Below are 11074 nucleotides of genomic sequence, written 5' to 3'. Positions count from 1 at the left end.
TAAAACCGTACAATTACCTTAAAATTGTATGGTTCTGTGAGAAAAACCATACAAATTTTTAGGAAATTGTACGGTTTTTAAATAAAAATATTTATGATTTTTTTTTCTACAAAACCGTACAAATTATTAAGAATTTGTATAGTTTTTCTTACAAAACCATACAAATTATCAAGAAATTGTACGGTTTTTGCCTGTGACAAATTCCTGTTTTGCAACTCTGATTTACAAAAATTCTACTTATTTACTTTAAATCCAATAAATTTGCTGCCAAAAATTGTCTATGCAATCGTTGCTTACAAAACTTGTAAAATTCAATTTCGCGACTAAAGTTTGCTCGTAAAAGATTCTTTACTTCCTCGCTTACAGGTGGCTTAAAATTATTTTTATTAATTTTATTAAAGTTTTTAATTTCATTATAGTAAATTTCAGTTGCGCCTGCAAAGAATCTCGGTACATATTTCTCCAGCACAGCAAGTGTTGTGTTCAAGTCCTCAAGTACACCAACAACTGAATATTGTGTCTCAACATTATACTTTGCCTTTTCTAGTGCTGCTTTCGTGTTGAATGGCCTAATATAATAACATATGATCATTAGTCATACATAAGTATACAGTCAGTGCTGTATTATTATTATTCACTTACGTGCACTCATCCCCATGTCCACAGAAGAATAGCGTCTGCCTACGATGATCGCCAATTCCCTCGTGGGATTCACCTTGCGTGTATGTACATTCGGGATCGCCGCGTAAAACACATGTTTCAAAATCCTTTCTTAACCAGTGTGAGTCAGGCAATGGTAAGTCAGGAAATGCTTGCTTACGTTCGACGTAATACCTTTAATAATTCAATGAGAAATGAAAAATTAATATAGATGATGAGGCAATACACAAATGAAGGTAAATTGCTCTGCAATTCAAGGGTGTGTGGGCAGGTTTGGGAATTTTTGATGGGGTATAAATGGAGCTAATGGCTGAAAATTGACGGACAATTATTTGGAGGCAAAATTTTTGGTAAAATTATTAAAACTTAAATTTTGTAATTTTTCACAGAGTTTCTGTCAAAAACTACAAAATTTTTTGAACTGACCAGAATTTTGGCAGAAAATTTTCTTGCTCAAAATGATTTCATTGCAGAATTTCGGCTCAAAACCACAAATTTTTGGAATTTTTTGCAGAAAGTTAGGTTTGAGCCAGATTTTCCGCCGAAAAATTTAATTTTCTGGAATTGTCCAGAAAAAATGTTTTTGGTAAATTAAATTAAAGAATTTTAGCCGAAAAAATGAAGAACTATGGTTTTGTTGCAAAATTTCAACTGTCCAAAATTTTAGCAGAAAATTAAGTTTTGGCCAGAATTTTAGCCGATTTTGTTTTTATGTCCGAATTTTGTCAGAAAAGTCCTATTAAAGATGAATTTTGACACATTGGTTAGCCTTTTATACCAGAATTTGGACGAAATATCATCTGAAATAATACAAATGTCAAAATTCTATCCAAAATTCATCAAAAAATCTCTTTTTCCCATCCCTTACCCACACTCCTTAATCTAAAATAAATAAAAAATCGATTTGTCAGAAATATGCCACATAACTCACCATGGTGCTCGAATATAATAAAACCAACTGATGACTCTTTCGATTGGATCTCTAACCAAGTTAACATAGATTGGTGTCGGATAGTTAAATTTTGTAAAATTCGTATAAACAACATGCTTCACATACACTGAAAATATACATAGGAAAAGGTATTTGTTTTAATACGATAGCAGAAAATTGCATTTTCTTTGCACTTATCTTCCCATTCAATATTTGAAATAAAAAACGTGAAAAAGCGAAATAAAAAGGAAATTGTGAAGAGAATCCTATTGCCATAAAACATGCAACTAATGGAACACATTTTCCATTTCGTCGCTACAATTTGTGAACATTTTTACTTTATGTATGTATGTTTTATATACTAGAGTATGGGTAGCGCCCGTGGCGGCCCATCTTCATAATTTTCAGCTTCACATTACACCCCCCATTCCCCCCGATACCCCTCAATTTTCGGCTTCACTTGGCTTCACATTACGCCCCACATACCCCCTGATACCCCACAATTTTCGGCTTCACATTGCTTCACATTACGCCCCCATACCCCCTGATACCCCTCAATTTTCGGCTTCACATTGCTTCACATTACGCCTCCCATACCCCCTGATACCCCTCAATTTTCTGCTTCACATTACGCCCCCCATACCCCCTGATACCCCTCAATATTCGGCTTCACATGGCTTCACATTACGCCCCCCATACCCCCTGATACCCCTCAATATTCGGCTTCATGTGGCATCACATTACACCCCCATACCCTCTGATACCCCTCAATTTTCGGCTTCACATGGCTTCACATGGCTTGAGTTCTTGTATCAGCAAAGGAATTGGATGTTTATAATACAGATTTTATTTTATGTTTTAAAGAGCAAAGCGGAATTGGAAATTTGCACTACATAATATTCAGTACTCGAAAGAGCTTCTATACATATTCATCCCTCATTCCTTCTTCCCCATTTTATGTGCTTTAAAGCTTGTTATATCACCCGAAATTCGAGATTTTTTTGTTTTGTTTCCCACGCTTCTAGCAGGTAACATGAAACCCATTTATGGTGAAACAGTGAACAGAACAGAAATAAGAAAAATTTCGAGAAGATTTATTTCACGTAAGATGATTTGAGGATTCACACATGAATGCATGAATTTTCGTATGTAGTAAATTGATTGCAAAAATAAATCTAAAAGATGCTAAAAGTAAGAAAATGTTTAGCTTTGTGGAAATTATATTACATGTGAAAATTATTTTTGCATTACTGCATGAGATTCCTTGTGAGATTCACGTATGTGATTTAAGGAGGGATTTGGATTTTTTGACCTCAATCACTAATCTAATGCTGTGATTTCATTGGGATCGATATTGAATGAAGGTTGGTTGAGTCGAATTATTTAAATAGGAAATTTAATAATTGATCTATTAGTGCAACTAAGAATCACATTATCTACAACTTATTCATCTACATAGAATAATTCTCTCAAATGGTACCCTGTTCCCATGACTGTGTATTGAAATAGGATAAAGTGTATGACGTGTGGCGCAAAGATGTATATCATCAAAAAATAGCCATCGTGGTAACATCAGGACACATCAAGCTCTTATCGACACAAATAATGAAGAGTAGTCCATATGGCTTCCAAATGACATCCCATGTGACACACATGTGACATATGAAGACGTTTACATTTGACCCAATGACATTACAGTGCCGTCAACCATTTTTCTTCAAACATCATCAAACAAAAATGAATGTGTGGCATGATACAAGGGTTATCCACCAGTGATGTATTCTATAACGCAGTTATTTATGTAGAATAATTCTCTCGAACGGAGCACTATTGATTGTTCATTAGTTGCTCTAAAAATAACGATCGCAGTGTCATTAAAACCCCTTCAAGCCCAGGCAGCAAAAAATAAGAGGCGGGGTGTCCATATGGATCCAAAAAATCCAAACGGATTTGTAAATCAAACATCGTGCAACTGTCAAATGGATGATTGTCTAATATGGGATGATTTACGGTCAACCTAATGACATAAAGGGGCTGTAGAGACTACATTGTGCTGCTACGAATGGGCTACCCAAGACTTCCTTGGTATTCTTAGTTTCAAGAAATTTTCGAGACCGAGACTTGAGGAAAACTTACTAATAAGGACTATAGCCTGAAACCATCACCCAAATTTTCTATAGCGCTGTATCAAAAGCAAGACGTGAAGTTTCCCTAATTATTCCGTGACGACTGATTTGCATTGTGCCGTTCAATCAACAATGATGAAGCTCTTGCATTAATTCAAATTATTTCCAAGAAACTGAAGTGAACAGTATAAAATCATGAACAATGCACTTTAATGAAATCGATCGTAGATTGCATCGCACTCAAACCTTTTCTAGTTCCTTACATGGAAATGAACTACTTAAATATTAATCACTTGTACTGAATCAGTTAACAGCAGTCTTAAAATAATAATACTATCAATTTAAATTAATTATTAATTTCAAAAATATGATATTATGAAGCTTCATATCCTACAACAAAAAGCATGAAGCCAACTATTAAATTGCTCTTTTCATATCTAAATTCTAGAACAATGAAGCACCTAAATAAATCATCCATATCAAAAATATTCCTTAATAGATAAAACATATCTTTGCCAATCTCAACATACAGCACAAAAAAAGGCATTGAATAATTCCCAAGAAGAAAGCCAGAAAATTGCAGCATGTATGTATGTTGAATAAATAGTAAAAACTTTTCACTTAGCATACAATATAAATATCAATATAATATGCTATGTAGCATAGAAGGTGTACTTAGAGAACATTTTGCTTATTGCTACATAAACATATAAATTACATCATTCTTCCGTTCTGTACAATACTCGAAGAAAATAGATAAATATACATGTTGGGAATAAGAAAGTAACAAAGAGTTAAAAGTAGTGAAGATTATGCATATAAGGAGCATTAAGAGAAGCTTCTACCAACACATTTACTTTTAACATCTATTGTCAGTACAAATAGTAATCTCAAAAAAAAGGAATGTATTCAAATGTATACAAAACACCCACAAAATGGTATCAAGCTAGTCATCAAGAGGATGGAACTTGAAAATTCAACCGGATTAACGTGCATTGGCCGAAAATCGGCCAGAATTCTCAATAAAGGTTAAGCCGAAAATCGGCTGGAATTTCTACTTTAGGTTAAGCCGAAAATCGGCTAGAATTCTAACTTTAAGTTTAGCCGAAAATCGGCCAGAATTCTCACTTTAAGTTAAGCCGAAAATCTGCCAGAATTCTTACTTTAGGTTAAGCCGAAAATCGGCCAGAATTCTTACTTTAAGTTAAGCCAAAAATCGGCTAGAATTCTTACTTAAAAAAAACCGAAAATCGGCCAGAATTCTCACTTTAAGTTAAGCCAAAAATCGGCCAGATTTCTCACTTTAAGTTAAGCCAAAAATCGGCCAGAATTCTCACTTAAGGTTAAGTCGAAAATCGGCCAGAATTCTCACTTTAAGTTAAGCCGAAAATCGGCTAGAATTCTTACTTTAAGTTTAGCCGAAAATCGGCCAGAATTCTTACTTTAGGTAAAGCCGAAAATCGGCTAGAATTCTCACTTTAGGTTAACTCGAAAATCGGCTAGAATTCTTACTTTAATTTAAGCCGAAAATCGGCTAGAATTCTAACTTTAAGTTTAGCCGAAAATCGGCCAGAATTCTTACTTTAAGTTAAGCCGAAAATCGGCTAGAATTCTAACTTTAAGTTTAGCCGAAAATCGGCCAGAATTCTTACTTTAGGTTAAGCCGAAAATCGGCCAGAATTCTCACTTTAGGTTAAGCCGAAAATCGGCCAGAATTCTCATTTTAGGTTGAGCCGAAAATCGGCCAGAATTCTTACTTTAGGTTAAGCCGAAAATCGGACAGAATTCTCACTTTAGGTTAAGCCAAAATCGGCGAGAATTCTAACTTTAGGTTAAGCCGAAAATCGGCTAGAATTCTTACTTTAGGTTAAGTCGAAAATCGGCCAGAATTCTCACTTTAAGTTAAGCCGAAAATCGGCCAGAATTCTCACTTTAGGTCAAGTCGAAAATCGGCTAAAATTTCCACTTTAGGTTAAGCCGAAAATCGGCCAGAATTCTCACTTTAGGTTAAGTCGAAAATCGGCCAGAAATCTTACTTTAAGTTAAACCGAAAATCGGCCAGAATTCTCAATTCAGGTTAAGCCGAAAAACGGCCAGAATCCTCACTTTAGGTTAAGCCGAAAATCGGCCAGAATTCTCACTTTAGGTTAAGTTGAAAATCGGCCAGAATTCTCACTTTAAGTTAAGCCGAAAATCTGCCAGAATTCTTACTTTAGGTTAAGCCGAAAATCGGCCAGAATTCTCACTTTAAGTTAAGCCAAAAATCGGCCAGAATTCTCACTTAAGGTTAAGTCGAAAATCGGCCAGAATTCTCACTTTAAGTTAAGCCGAAAATCGGCATTCCAAGAATTTTCACCCCAAAAATGCATCTACAAACAAGTTCCATCCCCTTGTTATTCATTCACATCTTCTTAATACTTTGCTTCTCCTTTTTTTTTCAAAACACTAATAGCATTAAACTCAATTCCATTCTTCTATTCCACCCGCTATTATAATATTATACAATACCTGACGGTGTTTCAAGTTCGCTAACCATTTCTGCTAGCTCCTCTTGCTGATATGGTGCTAATCGAATAGTTTCCACTCGTTGAATAGCATCACGATGAAAGCGAAAATTGTTTCTTATTGATAGTCTACGCAGTAATTCCATAAATGTTTGTGAGCCGACTTTTGGCACGCGATTGAAGAATATGATTTGATTTTCAGAACGACGAGTATTATTCAATGATAAGGCATTCAATGTGCTCATCTGGGGATAAAAAGATAACGGAATGAATTATATTTTTTTCATATTTTAAGTTTTGTGAGTGGGTTTTTGGTGATAAATTTTTGTTTGTGCTTCTGTGGAGCTGATGGAAAATTGATGTTGAGGAATTGTCTTGGAAAATTTTATGAATATGATGCGGAATTGATGATTTTTTGAGAGACTGGAGCTTATGGTGTGAGTTTAATAGAGCAATAAGGTTATTCGATCAAAAATTCGGTTCCAGATCAGTGTGACAATGACTTGGTGTCGGATAACTGGAACCATGCTTTGATGTGAAGCCTAGGTTTCTACAAATCGTCTTCCATCTGACACTTTTGTTGGTCTTATCACGGTGTCGATCATTGGTGTCGGATTTGGTACTGTTAACTATGATGACCTAGATCCGGTGTGATTAGAACTAGGACTAGGACTGGGCTAAAGTCACACCGGGTTGGTATTGCATTTTGGATCTATTAACCGAATTGAGGTATTGGAGTGAGTTGAATGAAGTCAAATTTGCTTTAACAGTACTCGACAATGATGACTATTCAATTTACTTTGTTTGCTTTGCAACTCAAAGTTTTGCCTTATATTGAACCTAAAGCTGTATCTATCACCATTTTGATTATTGAGATTAATGCCTATTCTTAAGAGCTCTAACGGTCCTTAGGTCACTTATTACATTTTGAAGGGATTTCATCAGATTTTTTTTTTAGTTTATTTGTTCTTTCTTTTTTAATCGAATTATTTTTCAATAGAGATTTCGAGAATTCAAGTAAGGGATCGAAATCTGTGGGCTAGCTATATTAGAATTCTCAAAAGCTATCGGGCAACAAAAAGTGATAAAATATGTCCCAGGTTAGTCTATGATCTAGCGTGAATTTTAATTTCATGAAATCGTCACCTGAATTGTCCACAAATTTTTCTATTCGGTCAGCTTTGTCTGCATATTTTGAACTTTAAAATTACCATAAATTGATAATTTAAATTCATTTTGTTTGCTTTATAAGTCATTAGCATGTCAATATCATAACATTGAACTATAAACTTGCAGAAGATCAACTTTTAAATAAGCTTATTTGAAAGCTCTTTTACGGACAAAATTGCTCTCAAGAGTTGTTGTGCAGTTAATTATCTTCATGAATACCTTCTTTTAGATTTCAACAAAAAATTCATCATGTCTTAAAGTAGCCGAAAAGTTAAATTGATGAATATTCTAATTTTCAAATTGGGATCATTCTGTTATTGAGTAACGCTTCCGAGTGGACAAAAATACTCTGGAACTAGTCATCAACTGGACATTAACTAGCCATCAACTAGTTATAACGAATTTTTGTCCACTCGGGGCTCTTGTAGAGGACTGAGAGATGACTGTAAACTGAGATTTTGTATCACTTAAAATTAGGGACGTATCCAGGGTGACTTTAGAGGACACGACTTTTAGAGATATCGGTGAGACCACCCACGGCTGGTAAAAAACCTTTAGCTTTTCAGATCATTCAGATCCAGAGCAGCACTAGGACGTTGGCTAATGATTGATAAACAAGTAAGGGTGCACCAGACCCCTAGACTGAGTAGATCTACATTATAGTGGGATCAGAACCATTTCTTTGATGACGCTATGGTCAGCTTATTGCGTTTTGCCTATAAAAGGAGGTTGTGAGTCGCTTAAAATGTGAAAAAGTCAAGACCGCTTGATCGGAATCGCAATAATTAGGTATCAAAGTACGAAACCATTCCGAGACGAACCCATCCCGACTTATTGCACTTAAAGGATGTCAAAAAGTCAATTTTCCTAATTATGTAATAAGTGAACATCCCCATCCTAATCTGACTAAGTCACAACAAGTGTGAGATTCTCTTTATTGTTCACGTTTCAAGCACATCAAGTCACGCCAATCATCACAACTTCAAAGCTCCTCACTCATTTACTCTTTGATATTTTCCACATTAAATATTCCAATTCATTAAAATAAATTAAATTTAGAAAGCATTAAAAGACTTAAAACATGACAAATTGCTTAATAATCTGTAAATAAGAATTACTGACTATAAAGTGATGATTACTGTCAATAATGCACAAAAAAGTGTGCCTTAACATCATTTATATTCCTAACAATTTTGGAGCATATAAAAAAGTGATCTGAATGTTGTGTCTTTCCCCTTGAGCTTCTCATCATTAACATAAGAAGTGTACTTGATGGTAAAAGGGGGGAAGGCTTAATGGAAATGTTAAAATTATTTCCATATTCGCGCCGATTATGAAATCATATTGAAAAAAATTTAATAGCATTTATATATATGAATTGTAAATTTGTTTCAGGTTTACAGGCTGATGCCTTTTTTAATGCCTGATGATGTTGTTGTGAAGGGTTAATGAAATTTTTTTCAATCAACTTGTTGTGTGACATTAATTTATTTAAATGCCTTCATGTGAATTGTGATGAATATGGAATTGGAGAAGCTTTTTAAAATGGATATTATTGGATTGGAGATAAAGTTGTGGAGGATGATGTGCTTTTGGTGGAGTGCTTGGTTGGAGTTGAGTTTATTCTGTTCTTGTGATTTTGTAAGCAGTGAACTTAGAAGCTTTAGAGAATTGTCATTTAAATTGTATTGATTTTAAGCAAGTATTTAGCTGAATTTGCAAGTATTCTGCACAAATTAGCAAATATTTATTAAAATTCAGCTAATGTACAACACTATTCAGCAAATATTCACCAAAATTCACAAAATTCAGCAAATATTCAACAAAATTCGATAAATAATCATCACAAATCAGCAAATATTCCTTTCACATTAGCAATGATTTAGCTCAATTCAGAAAATTTTCACCATAATTCAGCAAATATTCAGTTCACACTAGCAATGGATTTAGCTCAATTCAGCAAATATTCACCATAATTCAGCCAATATTCACAATTCAGCAAATATTACACAGTTCAGCTAATATTCTAAACAATTCAGCAAATATTCACCACAATTCAGCAATTATTCACCATAATCATATTCATCAGAATTCAGCAAATATTCGCCTCAATTCTGCAAATATTAAGATCAACTAAACAAATATTCACCACAATTGAGCTAATATTCACCACAATTCAGCAAATCTTCACGAAAATTCAACAAATATTCAATTAAATTTTACAAGTTTTTAGCTCAATTCAGCATAAGTTTACCTCAAATCAGCAAATATTCGCCTCAATTCAGCAAAAATTCAGCACTCTTTAATAAGTATTTAGCTCAATTTAGCATAATTCAACAAATATTCACCACATTTAAGCAAGTATTCAACACAATTAAGCTCAATTTAGCAAATATTCAGTTCAATTCAGTAAATATTCACCACTATTCAGCAAATATCACCTCAATTCAGCGCTCTTTAATAAGTATTTAGCACAATTCAGTATGAATTCAGCCCAATTCAGCTATTATCCAGCAAATATTCTGAAGAGTTTTTGAAAATTTTGAAATGTTTAATTTAATTCCCCACAAATCAGCAAGTAATTAGCAAAATCCCCTCAAAATATAACTTAAATTGCTGAAAAACAACCACTGCTTTCGATTGAATATCCAATTAGTGCTATAAATAGCAATAACTTTAACATTCATCACAACTTAACAAATTAATTGAAAACAGTAAAATTTTGTCCCAACTCAAAAGCAGCTTAACAAGGTGTCGAATTGAACTTGTTACTCCTGTTAAGCTCCAAGCATTAGTGAACAAGTCCATTAAATTTGATTCCATTAACCTCAACATTCTATCTGTGTATCACAATTGTCTCAAATATTTGTCAAGTTGCATTGTCCAATTGACATTTTTATGTCGAGGTTAATTGCTGCACATCATGTCCAAAAACATCAAGCATAACTCAAAAACTCACCTGTCCCGTGCTTTTGTAATATTTGTAAAGATTCTCCAATTCAACATTTCCATTGCTGTTTGATGGATAAAATTTATTGTTGTTGCTAACGCTTTCGCCAGTCATTGCCATTCCTGAAAGTATATACGATGAGTGGGTAGTGAAATTTTTTTGAAGCTAAAACATATTGAAATATATGCAAATAAACTTTATTCTTTTCAGAGTGTGGCCGTCTCAAATTCGAATTTTTCGACATTCGACTGTCGAAAAATTCGAACATTTCCAACTCAACTTATTTTAAAATTAAAATTTTCGTTACAAAGAAAACGGTCAAAAAAAATTTAAATTTTAGCAAAAATTAATATATTTTGAAAAAAATTAACGGTCGTTTTTGAGACAGCCAAATTTTGATTCTTATTTGGTAGATGAAGAAGAATGCTTTTGAGGAAGGTAAAACCCTTTTTGAATAATTTTTCATAATGTTCAATCAAAAATTCCTTCTTTTTCATCGTTGTTGTTCCTGTATACTCTCTTTTTTCATGGAGATTCATGATTTTTTATGGATATTCATTACATTTTTGCTTTTGGTAAGACTGACTGATATGCTAACGATTTAAGATTTAAATATTTTTTTAACCGTGAAAAAATTTAAATTTGGTATTTTTGATTTTGAATCATTCTTGGCAGGTATTTTGAACTTTTGAATATTGAAACTAACCGAATTTTTAATCATTTTCAATAGTTT

The 11074-nt window shown here is 33.7% G+C and overlaps 1 protein-coding gene across 1 annotated transcript in view; it reads right to left on the bottom strand.

Annotated features, from left to right (window-relative positions):
- Nucleotides 1-241: 241 nt before the first annotated feature.
- pip (heparan sulfate 2-O-sulfotransferase pipe) overlaps nt 242-11074 on the bottom strand; it is a 97071-nt gene continuing 86238 nt past the window's right edge. The window contains exons 3-7 of the mRNA XM_070651480.1: nt 10351-10463; nt 6226-6466; nt 1592-1718; nt 643-834; nt 242-569 (exon numbers count right to left, since the gene is read on the bottom strand). Of these exons, the coding sequence (XP_070507581.1) occupies nt 242-569; nt 643-834; nt 1592-1718; nt 6226-6466; nt 10351-10463 (1001 nt within the window). The remainder of the gene's footprint in view (nt 570-642; nt 835-1591; nt 1719-6225; nt 6467-10350; nt 10464-11074) is intronic.

The sequence above is a fragment of the Chironomus tepperi genome, unplaced genomic scaffold, assembly GCF_022539635.2.
Source record: "Chironomus tepperi strain 1889 unplaced genomic scaffold, CSIRO-AGI_Ctep_v1 contig_461, whole genome shotgun sequence".
NCBI lineage: Eukaryota > Metazoa > Arthropoda > Insecta > Diptera > Chironomidae > Chironomus > Chironomus tepperi.
Note: the sequence above shows the minus strand (reverse complement) of the source record. Positions and strands in the feature narration are given on the sequence as shown.